Consider the following 15776-nt stretch of genomic DNA (forward strand, 5'->3'; position numbering starts at 1 on the left):
TGGGATTTGTGACTGGCCCAGAACGCCTTCTACACCCAGAAACAATAAAAGTACCTTTTGAGGAGTTTTTTCAAGTATTTCATATATTTTAATTCATTTTGACTTTTTAATCCTTCTCTATATTAGTAGAGGGATCTAACCTCATTTTTTTTCTAAATCCGTGGTAGGTGACTCTTCTCCCCGCTGATGGAAATGCTTGGTTCCTGTGTAGGCAGGGGTTTGGCTCTGCTGCCCCCTTCATTGCTGTCTCTTCTCCTAACACTGAACATTTCATAGAGATGGCTCTAGATTCTAGAGTGCATTCTGATTATCTAGAAGGAGAACTCTCTTTCCCTGTTCTTTTTCAAAATCTTCTTGGCCTTTCTTGTACACTTTCTTTTCTAGATGAATTTTAGACTGCTCTAGTTCCGTAGCAGTCCTCTCGGAATGTAGGCGGGGAATGCATTGAACTTTTATTAAAAATTTTTATTTTTATTAAAATAAAAATTTTATTAAAAAAATAGCATCTTCAGAACATTGATGTTTCTTTCCTGGCACATGTTACATCTCCACTTCCTCAGTTTTTCTTTTTTGTCCTTCAGTAAATTTTTCTTCATGTACATCTTGTATATTTTGTTAGGCTTGCTGTACTCTTAGATATATATAGTTTTTGTTGATATTGTAAATGAGGTTTTTTTTTTTTTTACTCTATATTTTTACCTGGTATTTGTCAGGGGGGCAGGGACATTCTAAAGTACCTTTATTCCTTTTTTAAAAATATTTTATTTATTTATTTGACAGAGAGAGAGAAAACACAAGTAGGCAGAGTGGCAGGCAGATGGAGAGGGAGAAGCAGACTCCCCACTGAGCAGGGAGCCGGATGCGGGGCTCGATCCCAGGACCCCAGGACCCCAGGATCATGACCTGAGCCGAAGGCAGCCGCTTAACCGACTGAGCCACCCAGGCACCCCCTAAAGTACCTTTATCTTTGACAGTGTTAAATACCCAGAATTGTTTTTTTTTGTTTTGTTTTGTTTTTACATTGAACACACTTATTATGAAGGTTATTATTATTTTTTTTTTGAAGAGTTGTTATTAAATCAATTTGCACTTTATAATTGCGGGGTCTTAAATTCCCGAAAATACTGCATATGTATATAGAGGCAAGATGCCCCCTGGGGCCTCTCAGCCCTTTCATGAAGTTCCGGTTCCCAAATCTTCACTGTGAGTTCAGCACGTTCGGGATCCCTTCAGCCTCTGCCTGCTGCAGCTCATCCTGCTGCCTGGCACGCTTGTCAGCCAAGCCCAAAACCCAACCCCTTCTGTGTTCCCATAAAACATAAGTCACACCAAACGTTTTGTGAATTCAAGCTGAAGATGAGAGCTCATGGGGGAGGGGGTTACGTCCAGGAGCCCAGTGTCAGGCTCACTGTTCCTTCTCTGACCTTTCACATCCCCTCTCCCTCCAGCCCAGGGAAGAACAGTTTGGAAATCACCTTGAGGCCTCATTCTAAGCCAATTGGAGTATTATCTTCTAAAAATGCTGAGCGCTTTTCCTGAAGGGAACTATAATGACTAACATTTTCTCTGCTCCCTTTCTTATCAATAAAGGCTAGATGGTTGAGTATATTCTTGTAAATGGTTAATGAGTATGGCTGGAAAAAATCTAGGAAAATAGCTTAATGGATTTTATTTTATGCCATGCACAACAAAGAACAAACAACTGAAGTATTTATTGCATAGAGTCGGTTGAAACTCAAAGACCTTTTAAGTCCTTGGGAAACAAAATTTAAATAACATTATTATTGTAAGGCTTAGTATATGTGAATGTCAGCTTTTTTAAAAATGGCGTTGACCCTGAAATTTTAATCTTTAGAGAACTGGGTAGTAGGTGATAAATTACTTGAAGACAAACCATAGGGATAAAATGTAGTATTAGAGTCATTCTACCATGCAGCCTTCATATTTGTTTTAAGTACATCCGGCTTAGGACTGCACCTAAAATGAAAATTCTAAATCAGTTTGTTCTTGTTTCTTACTTTGAATCCACAGATAATACTGTTATATTTTCAGTACATGTGATATTCTTGGTAAATGTAGTAGAATGTAAATTGAAAGCTGTATTAATAATCACAGCCTCTTTTACCCACTCAGTAGCTAGAAGGGTGTACCCCCTTCCATCATCATCCCAGTCATCTAGTGACACTACCCACTAACTCATTTTGGACACAAATAAAATGTGGCCCCCTCTTCCCTGCTAAGAATGAGTACAATAGAGTCGTTAATACAGGTCTCATTAAGTGATAAAAGAAAAGGGGGAAAAGCAAAGGAAGGGAAGACATGGGGGGGCTAATGTTCCATATAAATACTTGGTGTTGAGCTGGGTGGTGATGTCATTGTGACAGTTCTTCTTACTGTGCAGTTATCACCCCACTCCCCCTTCAGTAAATCAGGGTATGTCAGAAAGGGGTGTGAAATGCAAAGAACATGGGTGACACCGTAGTAACTCCTTCATTCTGAATGAGAGACCTGCAGGGTCCGTGAGACCTAATTGTGACAGCTCACTCCGCACGTCATGAATACAGAGTGGTCTGTCCCCTGTTTTCATGCCTGTATCATGGCAGAGGTGTTGTCAACAGCACGTTTGTTTTCCTTACTGTGGAATTACGTGTTCCTCAAAGTGCTGTGGCCCTGTTAGTTTTCCTACGGGAAACTGAAGCTCAGTGTCTTTGACAAAGACTTATTCAAGGGGTTAACGTACTGTAAAAGCAAGTTTGTGCCTACAGAATAAAATAAAGCAAGGATAGTATCCCTCAAAACTAACTGCTTTCATTTTCCGTATAAATCAACCATACTGGCAAAAATTTATCCATGTGTCTTCCTCCAAAATGAGTGATTCCTGCAGTGTTAGAGTTGTCCCTACTTAACCTCGGATCTGCACGAGTTACATGAGCATCTGTTGGCTGTCTAAGGACAGGTTTGGGAATTTAGCATTTTCCTGCACCATGAGGGAGAGCAACCATTCAGAGATTTCTAGAAGCCCTGGATGCCTCACTATAGAGCATGTATGATTTGTGTTCTCTGTGAGTTGGAGAAATATTTAGGGAAATAGTAAAACTCATTAGGCCTATGGATCTGTGGAACTATTAGCTAACTCCTTCTCTTTCTTATCATATAACACAGGATGGCTCTTCAGAGATGAAAATTACCAAGCTTAGACCAAGATAAAGTCAGCCCACTCCTAAAAACAAAAATCTTCCTGGGTGGGGGTGAGGGTGGTAGTTAATGTTTTTGTTTTATGTCCAATCCACATCTTTCACTTGTATCCTCATAGAAAAATCTTTTTAAAGATTTTATTTATTTATTTGAGAGAGAGAGAGCACAAGCAAGAGTGGGGCAGCAGGCAGACGGAGAGGGACAAGCAGACTCCCCGATGAGCAAGGAGCCCGATGCGGGACTCGATCCCAGGACCCTGAGATCTTGACCTGAGCTGAAGGCAGATGCTTCACGCACTGAGCCACCCAGGCGCCCTCCTCATACAAATTTATTACTGACCGTGTTTTAAGCATCAGTTTTAATTTTTTGACTGAGATCTGAGGCCATTAGCTACAGATTTTTTGTTGTTGTTATTTGTTGGTCTTACTAAATTAGCCATCCACCCTCCTTATTTCAGTTAGTGTTGTCAGATGAAATATTTTAAACAAAAGCAGTTATTTAAAGAAAAATTTTATGTCCTTTACTTCCTAATGGTTTAAGAAAATTACCTGAAGTCTTTTTAAAAACTGGGCTCTTGTTGAAGCTGATTATGAACTATATTGGTCTTTCATACAATTAACTGCTACATTTTGATTTGTAGGATCTCCAAAGGTGGGTAAATGGTGCTAATGAACATGGCTTTGTCCTGGTATCTTTCGGAGCTGGTGTCAAGTATCTGTCAGAAGACATTGCTAACAAGCTGGCTGGAGCTCTGGGGAGATTGCCCCAAAAAGTGATTTGGAGGTAAGGTAATAATGTCGATTGTTTCTTCACTGTTGATTTTCAGTATCTCCTTGCTTAGCCTGCATGTCCCGGTCAAGCACAGCACACTGGCTCCCTGGCAAGATTAGCAGGATGCCCCTGACTTTTCATTTTGTTTCTTAGTGTATTGAAATCTAGGGACTAATTTCTAAGACTCTGTGATGGATAAAGAAAGAGATATCAAGTCTATAGCCTATAAGGAAAATACGATGCAGAATGATTTATCCTTATCCTTTTATGTTACCCTCAGCTTTATATCCTGTTTCTCCTTCTGTTAGTTATTGTCATTTTAAAAAAATGTTGTAATTACATGCATTTCTACATACCTTCTATATACCTTCAAATCAGTGTTGGAATGAGGTAAAGAATGATGGATGAATGAATAAACAGGTAAAATATTTCATGGAACCTTTTGCCCTTTATAAATGCTTTTTATTTCATTTATCCAAGAGACCAGGTTTTAAAAAACACCATCACTTGCCAGTTAATGCTGGTTAAAACAGATCCATAGATTACGCCCAGCTCCCTTTGGAAGGCCCTGCCAAGAAGTGTCTGTCTCTGGACTTCCCAGCCCAGCATGTAAACATCAGACCTGAGTGTCGTTGCCGTTGGGATCCAGGAGTACTGCAGTGAACAGCATCGTCCCCGAAGTCTCAGGCCATTACAAGTAGGGTCTGAGTAACATGGGTTTTTCCTTTATAACAACTGTGTAAAGATTAGCTCCCACTTTTCCTGGCTGAGCTATGAAATGGATACGTACTTTATCCCTACTGTTTAAGACATTTTCCTTTGGATGCCAGTCCGATTGCGTTTCCTCTATTAGGCTTAACCCAGAAAGTACCCTTCTGCTTTATTTAGGGCAGTTTGTGTCTGCTCAGTTCAGACTCTTGCCACTCCCTCAGTCCTTAAGCATGTTCATGTTTTATCTTGCAAAGATCAAGGCAAGAAACCACTCAGTGATATCCTTCGCCCCACAGAACTCCTGTCTCTGGGGCCAAGCTAGAGAAGAATACTTTTTGCTTTCTTTCGATTCTCACACCTTCCCTTAGGCTCCAGGTGTCAGAGACTGGAGCTATCCGTCCACTGCCCAGTGACTCTCCCTGCTTCTTCGCATTTCTCCTTCTGGGTTCCCTGGAGAGTGACTTTCTAGCACAGAAAGTCACCCCCATCTCTGTAATTGGGTGAGAACTGAAGGAAAATAGATCCCAATATAAGCCAAGTGTCTTTTTTGTTTGTTTTTTTTTTTACAAGAGAACAGATCTACACCTTTATTTATTTACTTTTCATTAAATTTAAATCCTTGAGGGGTACAGCATCACATGGATTCTGTGGCCAATGGCTTTAGCAGGAAGGTAGCTTCGGAATTTGGCACGAACCATGCCACTGTTTCCACGAGCGCTAGTTACTTTTCCCCAGATTCCTCTGGTTTTGTTTGGTTTGCCACCAGGAGTCGCTGTGTTGTTCTTTGCTTTGTACACGTAAGCACATCTCTTGCCTAGATAGAATTCATAGCATAAACGCCTTCGATTTTAAGAAGAGCTGTGTGCTCCCTCTGGTTCCGGAAACCCTGCTTATAGACAGCAAAAAGGACTTTGGACCACAGCCTTCCAGACGTTATTTGGCATTATAGGAGTCCTATTCCCAGCAGGCCTCCACAGGCTCCAAGGTGGCGGGAAAGGACAAACCAAGTGTTTTTTTGGGTTTTTTGTTTTGTTTTGTTTTGTTTTTAGATCTCTCTCAATCAGTGAAAATGTGAAAAAGAAAATCACAATTTTGTTGTTACTAAAGCATGGTTTCCTTCTTAAGATATCAACAAAAGATCATTTAACGTTTATTTTAAATTTAATAATTTAACCAGAGTCCGTACCAGGAGTAAAGTTTGATTTTTGATAGATTCATTGTCTCTGTACATTTTAGGTTTTCTGGAACCAAACCAAAGAATCTAGGAAACAACACGAAGCTCATAGAATGGTTACCACAAAATGACCTGCTTGGTAAGTCAGCGACATGTAGGTACTTACTTGGCTTTTAGATCTTAATTGTGTAAATGTGATTTTGCACTTGAACGTCTTCAGTAATAATGTGTGTAGTTTATGAGAGAGTCATTATGTCATCCAGTATCTCAGATTTCAAACCAACAAGTCAAGTCTTTATTTACTGGAAAATAATTTGTCAAGTATAATCATTTGGGTCTATAAATTAAAAATTTTAGACCAGTTACTAATTTTAATTTTCTGGAAAATATACTTAATAAGCTGTGTAAACTAGCAGTGAATAAAGTTATACCTGATTAGACTAATCAGCTAAAGATAGTAAAATTAAAACAGTGAAAATGTAGATTTGTGTTAGAGTTTTATTACAGATGTATCTGAGAACTCAGAAAAATTCAAAGTTATTCATTTGTTTGAAACCAAAGAGAAGCAGAAGGCCAAGGAAACAGTCAGTTTGTCTTATCTTTATTTGGTTCGTCTGTTTAGATTTCCCCTTAAATCATCAGACATTTTTGAAACATTTTATTAAATAAACACATGATTTAGTTATTTATTGGGATTCTGATCCTCAGATAAAAACTAAAATAACAATTATATGCATTTCTTTTAAGATATTTGAAATAAGTAATTTAACTCTGTGTTGAATAAGCATAGTTAGTAAAACTGTAATTTCATTAAATATCTAGGAAAACATGATGCCATATTATCCTTTAAGATATTAAGGAAATTATAAAAATGTTATTGAGTTTTGGTAATATTGACTATCATCTGTTCAATAATACTAAAATCTAACAGATTATGTAAGTTGTCTTTAAACAATACTCTTAAAAACAAGCTTTTGAAAAGTATTTTTTAGAAGCTACAATGACCCGTCCTAAAAACCAGCAAATTGAATTTTGTAACTGAAAAACAGTGAGGTATGTAAGTGGCTCTAAATAATATTCTTAAAAATAGGCTTTTGAAAAGTATTTTTTAGAAGCTATAAAATGACCCATCCTAAAAAACAACAAATTGATTTTTATAACTAAAAAACAGTGAGGAATTTTCTTTATATATATAATTCCTTTTCATCTAGTTCATTATATGTATTATTCTATAAATGACAAAATTGAAGAAGAAACAGGGCAATTTACTTTTCTTAATACTTGTATTTCATTTTCTTTCTTTCTTTTTTTTTTTATGTCTTTATTATTATGACTTCAGATTCCGTAGAAGGTAGAAAGAAGCAGGAAATTTAAATAAGATAATCGCCTGTCAACTCTTTCAGTGCCACGGTGTGATACCGCTATCGGAGAACACCTGAACTGTTCTCACGGTTTTTTTCTGAGAGGCTGTACAACAAGGTGTAGCTACTCAGTGGTCCACACCCAATGGTCCTCCTCAAATTCATAGCTCTTCCGGGTTCCTCAGAATCTCAGTTCTCTGTCTTTGCCGAGATTAGTGTCCTTTGTATCACCAGGTATGACTTTGTGGGTCCTCTGTTGGCTATCAACCGTGATCAGAAGATTCCTCCAGGATGAGAAGTAGGAACCGAACCACTCTCTTTCCCTTCCCTTCCTTGCATACTCCCCCCCTGCCCTCCACCCACCAGCACTGTCTCATTTGTCACTGCTGGGCTTGGTAGTAAGGTTTTGTTCAAAGAAAAGGTTTTGCTGCTAAAAAGAAAGTTTGAACTGCACTGAGAGGGCAGATCCATTAGGTGGGCTGAGTTGAGAAGCCATTTGTAGGCAAAGGTGACACTGAGTGACTAACCCTGCTAGACAGGGGGTAAAGAGGGTCCCGGTGCCCAGTTGAGACCGAGGTTCAACACCCAGAGTCCGTTTTCTACCTGGTGTATGAATATTTAAAAGGTTTGTTTCTGTGAGCTGTAGTTCCTTTCTGGCCATGGCACACAATTCCTAAGTGCAATGTTTCTTTGTCCTACACTTCTTATACAAGGCTTTTGGTCCCTTTCTGAATATAGGCTGCTCAGGAGGAGATCTGGGTTTTGAAACACCTCATTAATTTTGATAAATTATCTTTTTTTATCCCCATGACAACTAGATGTTACATGATGTTCCATCGCTTACAACTGATTTTTATAAGTGTCAGTCCCTACTTGTTTATATACCCAAACTGTGAAATTGGACCCTAAAATTGTGAAGCATAGAAGCTGACATGACTTGAATGTTGTAAATACTTTGTATTGTACAGTGTTCCTCCTTGGATAAGCACATAAACTCTTCATGGATTTCAGGAGTCCAGTCCCACATCTCAACATTTTTTTTTTTTTTTTTTTTTTTTTTACAAAATGCGTTCTACTTATTAATATAGATAAATGCCAGGGCACCTGGGTGACTCAGTCGGTTAAACGTCTGCCTTCGGCTCAGGTCATGATCTCGGGGTCCTGAGACTGAGCCCCACATTGGGCTCCCTGCTCAGTGGGGAGTCTGCTTCGCCCTCTCCCTCTGCCGGTCCCCCTGCTTGTGCTCTCTTGCTCTCTCTCTCTCTCAAATAAACAAAATCTTTAAAATATATGTATAGAGAGGTAAATACTTGGATATCCAGAAATGGATGTCTACTTTTATTTTTTTTATTTTTATTTTTTAAAAAGATTTTTATTTATTTATTTGACAGAGAGAGAGAGAGCACAAGCAGGGGAAGATGCAGGCAGAGGGAGAGGGAGAAAGCAGGCTTCCTGCTGAGCAGGGAGCCCGACGTGGGGCTCGATCCCAAGACCCTGGAATCATGACCTGAGCTAAAGGCAGATGCTTAACCGACTGAGCCACCCAGGCGCCCTGGATGTCTACTTTTAGTAGAATGTGGTTGCACCCTGGTATTTTTGGCATTTCTTGCTTTTGTTGACTTCCTATTTATTATTGGCCATTTAAATAGATGTGGCTAGTCAGTGGATACTTACAGTTGAGGGAAAGTTGTAATACACTCCCTAAAGCTGTAAATTTCAGTGAGTTAAAAATGGCTCTTAACTAATATATACAAATCAGTTAATTATTTATATAATAAGCATTTTAATTGATGTAGAGCAGGAATCAGTGAAATCATGCCTTTAAAAATCCTGTATCTAAAATGTGTATTATAGTGTTGACTTTTAAGAGATTTCTGGAAAATCTCTTTTTCGAGTAATTCACAGTACTGTTAAGTTGTTTTCTTTTTTAATCCTTCTTTAGGGCATTCAAATATTAAAGCCTTCCTGAGCCATGGTGGTTTGAATAGTATTTTTGAAACTATGTATCACGGTGTACCTGTAGTGGGAATCCCACTCTTTGGAGACCACTATGATACTATGACTCGGGTCCAGGCAAAAGGCATGGGGATATTGCTAGAATGGAAGACAGTTACTGAAGGAGAGCTTTATGAAGCACTGGTGAAAGTTATCAATAATCCCAGGTAAGTTTTCAATTGAAAGCAGATGAAATATATATATACCACAGCATATTGTCAATAAACTGATTATTACCAAGAGGTTGTCAATAGACCAAGTATAGAAATATCCTTTAGATTCCTGTGTCTAATGCCTTCTGCATGTCTTCTGTAATTTGAAAAATAAAGATAGCAATCATATGGCCAGCATGTATGACCTTGAATAATATTCTACCAGGATTTGCCAAATTGGGGGAGAAGGCATATTGAGAGAAGGAGTATGTGTGGGTAAGAGGTGTATGGTATAGCAAAAAACAAAACAAAACCAAAAAAACTGGGGTGTAGAGTCAGAAACACTTGAATCTGAATCTCAACTTTGTAATCATAATCAGGTCACTTAGTCTCTCCGAGTTCCATCTTCCTCACTTGTTTAAAATTTATCTTATTTTTTTTTTAAAGATTTTATTTATTTATCTGAGAGAGAGAGAATGAGAGAGAGCACATGAGAGGGGGGAGGGTCAGAGGGAGAAGCAGACTCCCTGCCGAGCAGGGAGCCCGATGCGGGACTCGATCCAGGGACTCCAGGATCATGACCTGAGCTGAAGGCAGTCGCTTAACCAACTGAGCCACCCAGGTGCCCTAAAATTTATCTTATTGTCTTAACATAAGATACTGTGTTTAAAGCACTTAACACAGTGCTTGGCACATACTAGCTACTTAATAAAGAATAGTTGCTTTTATTATTTTCCTCATTTTTATATTGAGAAAGTCATAATACTGAACCTTGTATTGGCATGATCATTGTGTGTTCTGCCTCTCCACTCCATAGCTACCGTCAGAGGGCCCAGAAGCTTTCAGAAATCCACAAGGATCAACCTGGTCACCCTGTCAATCGGACTGTCTATTGGATAGATTACATTCTTCGTCACAACGGAGCCCATCACCTACGTGCCGCCGTCCATCAAATCTCTTTCTGTCAGTATTTTTTACTGGATATTGCCTTTGTGCTTTTGCTTGGTGCTGCCTTGTTCTACTTCTTCTTGTCCTGGGTGACAAAATTTATCTACAGAAAAATCAAAAGTTTGTGGTCTAGAAATAAGCATAGCACAGTTAATGGACATTACCATAATGGAATCCTCAACGGCAAGTACAAAAGAAATGGCCATATTAAACATGAAAAGAAGGTGAAATGAGCCAACAGCCCACAGGATAGTAACGAATCTGTTCAGTCATTGGATTTTTATCACTATAATTTAGTCTAACAACTACTAAAAGTAAAATGTTGGTAAACAATTCTAACACTCCCTGATCTGATCTTACTAACAAGATTCTGTGGAATTAAGACAGCTGTAAAAAGCACAAACCTAAAATGCAAAGATGTATTTTATTCGAATACTGATACAGAGAGTTTTGGCACTGAACCTTTTAGAAGTCTGAATTATTTAAATCAATTAAGTGACCATGTCAGACCTTAGTTTTGAGTCTTGATATGTGTGTGTCCCAGATGAGGAATGGTTTCTTTTCTCTTAAAAAGATTTGTTTGCGTGTATGTGTGTATGTATGTTTATTTCCTAATTAAGAGAATTTTTAGCTGGCTGCTTGGCATATTTGTTGAGGGTGCAACGCATTCCAGAATGAATTTGAAAGACAGGCTCCAAATGTTTCTTTTCTAGAATTTAATATATGTGAACTCAGAACACTTTACCATGAAAGAACACTTTTCCCTCAAAACTGAATGCAGTGGAAAAAAATGAAAAGATACATGGCACCGTTTTTATACTTTTTTGGGTTTTTTGTTTGTTTGTTTGTGTTAGTTTTTTGTTTTGTTTTGCTTTATGTTTTTGTTTTCTTTTTCTTATAAGCTGTGGACACTTCTGGGGGAAAAATACATGCAATTAAGTAAATGTATAAATCGGTTGTCATATTTTACTTTTGTTCTCCCCCTACCAATAATTTGCCTCTGGAAGAATTTTATAGTTTTTCTTCTATTTCATTTTAATGAATAACATTGCGTTAAATGCATAATTAAGACAAAGCCACAAAGCTCTGACTTTTGTTCAAAGTACTAAAGATTATTGCTTATGTGGCATCTTTAAACAGGGCCGTTATTTGAATGTTTTTGTAACTGATGGCTTTTTTATAATGTAATTTTTTAATGTTCAGGTGTTATATTTCCAAAGTTTTAACTTTAAAAAAGATCTTCTTCATCCTTTTTGTTGTCTGGGCCACACAATCCATATTACATAGGTGCCAACACTTCATTAAATGGGACATTTACAGTTCTCCATACTGGTACCTTCTTTGTCTGAGAGGTTTGAGATCTTGTTAACAGATCAGACTTCACCTGTTTTACAGAAGTGACAGAGAAATTGTATCTCTTGCTTGTGAAATGAGTTTCTACTTCCCTCTCTCTTCTTCACCCCCTCCCCCCACCTCAGTAGCGTTTCCCAGTCATTGTGGCTGACACGGAACAGTGACAGTGTTCACTTGAGAATAGGGATGCACGTCACAGACATCATAAAATCAGGACCTCCCGGCCGAACCATTCACTAGTTGGCAACTATGAGTTTATTCCATGTCATTCTGTTTACTTAGCATTTGCACTACACATGTTGAGTGTATGCTTTATTTATTCGTAGTTGGAGATCCCATGTCTGACAGCTGAGACTAGAAACATACGTTCACCTAATGACACTCACTAACATGGGAAGAGTTGTGAAAATTCTAGAATGCTGTAAATCCTTGTCATACACTATGACATACAACTTCATTACACTCCCACCAGGAGCCACTCTCCTCTACTTAGAAATAATGTCACAAATCGTTTTCTAATGTACAATGCAGACAAATGTACTGCTCTCTGAATACTTGAAGAAATGGTATTTTACATATAAGCCTATTAGTTATACCTTTTCACAATCTTACCATTATGTTGCTGTTAAAAGGGAAAAAAGACACAGGCAATGAATGGTGGGATGGGAACAAGCTTAGAGTGTATGAATGAGTTGACTTTACTTTTTTGGAATTGGATGAAGTTGACGGTAGACACTCACTGGATGATTAAGCATAAATTAATCTCCACTGTGATAAAAACTTAAACAATAAACATGATTTAAAAATAGAGAAATGTTGTTGGAATAAAATTTTTATTCAGATTTTATTTCACAATATTATGTATATCCATTATAAACATATTTCTAAGACATGTCTCCCAACTTTTATATGTGTATATGAGTGTAAAAAACAAAATGTTATGTGGGAATTTTTTTATTATTATTAAACAGAGGGATTTACCTTATAAGTACATCAACATGGATCTTAAAATTATCCCACAATTAAGAATGTTAAGTGTAGGCATTTACTGATCATTGTTGTTCTTTTTTTTTTTTTTTTTTTCCCTAGTAAGCTTATTGTGAGCCAGTTTTGGTAAATAGAGTGATTTTAAATTTTCCACATTTGGGCTAGATTCTCTAATAAAGTAAAGTTTTCAAGAAGGTATTTTTTCATTTTTTTTTTTTAAAGAGCCTCTGTAAATATTTTCATAGCTGGTCATCATCATATCGAATGCAAATGTGAGAATTCTTAAGACATTGATCCATTTTTCCTTTAGAGCCATAACTTTTAATAACATAGACATAGGGGCAGAAATTGGATGTCCAGGATTGAAGGGAGCTAATGTTTGCGTGAAAGCAATAGTTTATGATTGAAGTTGAACGTTAGAGATCCTTCTTGAGACTATAGAAACTTTGTATTAAAATTTGAGGACAATCTCAGTCTCATGATACTACACTGATCATTTTCTGGTAAGGTCTTCTCCGGTGTTTATCAACGTAGGCTCAGGGATACTGTCCTCAAATAATCACCTCTGAAAGTTGCCCAACCACATCTTTACCACCCTCCCCTAGGCTGTGATATACAGCACCCCTCTCTAACTGGGCGAGAATCCACGACACTGGTTCCTCAGAGGACTGTCCTTCGCAAAACCTACTCTGTGATCTGCTGTCTGCCCCTGCCCGCCTCCCTCCCTGCTGGGGACTAGTGGTGGCCAGACACTCCAGAGTCAAGATGTAGCATCCTGGTTTTTATCCCCCACACATTTCCTGCTTCGGCCATGACTGTAAGAATATCTGTGCTCGAGTGGTCTGATAGATTCTGATAACCTGCCTCGGTGTCCTGCTTCCAGCTTTGCACCATAATTAGGCATATTAGACATTGTAATTAGATGTTATGGGGCTGAATACATGGACTGAAATTAAAATGAAGTTCACTTTACTGGGAGAACATTTTGTGGACTATTACTATTTATAAGTGGTAAGCACCTTCTCTGAAATACACAACTGTAGTGAATTAAAAAATATATTTATCCAACAGAATTTAAGAGCTGCCATGCAGAGTGGCATTCTTTCAACATTCAGTAGATGCCCATCACACGGCAGACAATATGCCAGATACCAGGGGGATTTACAAATGACAAAGTCAGTCTCTCTTTCAAGGAGCTCCTGATCTAGTGGGAGATACAGACGCGTAAGTAATTATAATGTAAAGTGCTGACGGCTATAGCAGATAGCCGTGCAAGGTGCTGCGGAAGCACTGAGTAGCCAAGAAGACCCGTCCCAGTGAACCCCACACTCACTACTGACTCGCTTGGTGGTGGTTGGTAATACAACTCCTATGGCTTGCTTAATCAGGAACAGCCTCCTCATTTTTTTTTTTCAGAGACTTGTCTATTGAACCCAAGTGCTGGTTGTCTGAGGGTCCTGACATTGGAGGCTAACTCCAGCGGTTACTGATCTTTAACTCTTGTATTTCTGATTAGGATAGTGATAATTACTCCATGGGCTTATCATGAATACACGCTCACACACCCCCTTTCTCTGTACTGGCCACTATACTAAATGTTTTAAACACTGTGTGTGTGTGTGTGTGTGTGTGTGTGTGTGTGTGTAAAACATTTTAGCGTAATGGCCAGTGTGAAATGAGCACTCAAATCTGTGGTGGTTAGTCCTGAATAGACGAACCTCTGTCACAGTGTTGCACTTTCAGTTTTTGAAAGTTGTTTGAAAAAATACGTTTTATTTATTCATTCAGCAGCCCTTTCCCGAGTCTTCTCTTCACCCCGGTGGTGACCGAGGTGCTGGTGCGGCCCTAGTCTGTCCCAGTTGTCCTGTCTTCTCTCTTCACATCCCAACTCCTCACCAACGCCCAGCATGCTACTAAAATTGAGTGACTCCACTGTGAAAAGAAAAGGTTTAAAAATGAGAGAACCAAAACAAGGTGACAAAACCATTTCAAGGAATAGTTCAGTGATCTGTTTTATTATTGAAAGTATAATTAATTCATTTTCATTTTTGCTTCTAAGTAATTCAGCTGGTTTCTAAATATTGAATCAAATTAGAGAATGCTTATTTATAAGTGGTATAAATACTCAAAAAATTTTGAAATAGAAAAATTTTAAATCTTAATGTGACAAAGTTTAAGAATTATATGAATTCTGTTGGTGAAAATTCTCTAAAATAGGCAGTAAGGGGCTTCTTATTCTCCTTATTTCAGCCAGCGTTGAAAATCTGTGTTTCATGCGAATATGTTAGTGAAATTTTTAGAAGACAGCAAAAAATTTTTCTAACAAATTTTAGTTACAAGTACCTTAGGAATCCATGCAATTAAGATCTTCATATTGTCACTTTTCTACAGATTCTGCATGATGTTTCAGGCTCCCTATTACTTGGGTGTTTGGGTTGTTAAGTTGGGTTTAGGGGAAGAATAGCATGGATGCTCTTTATTTGTCAAAAGATAGACACTGAAAGGCACACAATAATTATATAATTGACATTCTTTACTTTTGGGTAAGTAAGACATAAATTTAAGAAAGAATTCATATAGTCCACAACATTACTGATAATATGCTTAGTTTGTGTAATAAAACCAGCAGATTTTTTTTCAACAGAGCAATATGTAATCCCAGTGGACTGAAAAATTAGAATTACATGTAAAATTACGTTATTCAAATAAACCAATTATAATAGTGTAAATCTATTCAAGTCTAACACCAACGTTAACTATCTCAGATATTACAAAGCATTTTCATTTATTCACTAATAAAACCTGAAGTTCTCACTGAATTTTTTATGATTAAAAATGTTTTATTGCTATGTTGGTTTCTATTAGTTTTAGTATTAAACTATTCTAGTTAGTTTTTACTCTTTCAGTAACTTATTTTGTACAGTAAGCAATCATTCCTTATTTACAAAGACACAATTAGCTTGAATTCAGTATAGCATCCACACTTTTAAAAGGTAATTTCTACTAAACCATGGATCCTTAGTCCTAATATTAAGGTTAAGTTTCCATTTAGGTCAGAAATAAGTAAAAGACAGTGTAACCAAGAATAATTTGCTATTGAGATCTTAAATACAAACAGATAATTTTGCT

The 15776-nt window shown here is 37.7% G+C and overlaps 1 protein-coding gene and 1 pseudogene across 2 annotated transcripts in view; one reads left to right on the forward strand and one right to left on the reverse strand.

Annotated features, from left to right (window-relative positions):
• UGT8 (UDP glycosyltransferase 8) overlaps window positions 1-12474 on the forward strand; it is an 86198-nt gene extending 73724 nt beyond the window's left edge. For both annotated transcript variants that reach the window (XM_036073695.2, XM_078069176.1), the window contains exons 3-6: window positions 3836-3978; window positions 5914-5990; window positions 9155-9374; window positions 10177-12474. In XM_036073695.2, the coding sequence (XP_035929588.1) occupies window positions 3836-3978; window positions 5914-5990; window positions 9155-9374; window positions 10177-10540 (804 nt within the window). In that variant the 3' untranslated portion in view covers window positions 10541-12474. The remainder of the gene's footprint in view (window positions 1-3835; window positions 3979-5913; window positions 5991-9154; window positions 9375-10176) is intronic.
• LOC118523893 (large ribosomal subunit protein eL33 pseudogene) lies at window positions 5242-5602 on the reverse strand (annotated as a pseudogene).
• Window positions 12475-15776: the final 3302 nt, after the last annotated feature.

This window comes from Halichoerus grypus, chromosome 3, assembly GCF_964656455.1.
Source record: "Halichoerus grypus chromosome 3, mHalGry1.hap1.1, whole genome shotgun sequence".
NCBI lineage: Eukaryota > Metazoa > Chordata > Mammalia > Carnivora > Phocidae > Halichoerus > Halichoerus grypus.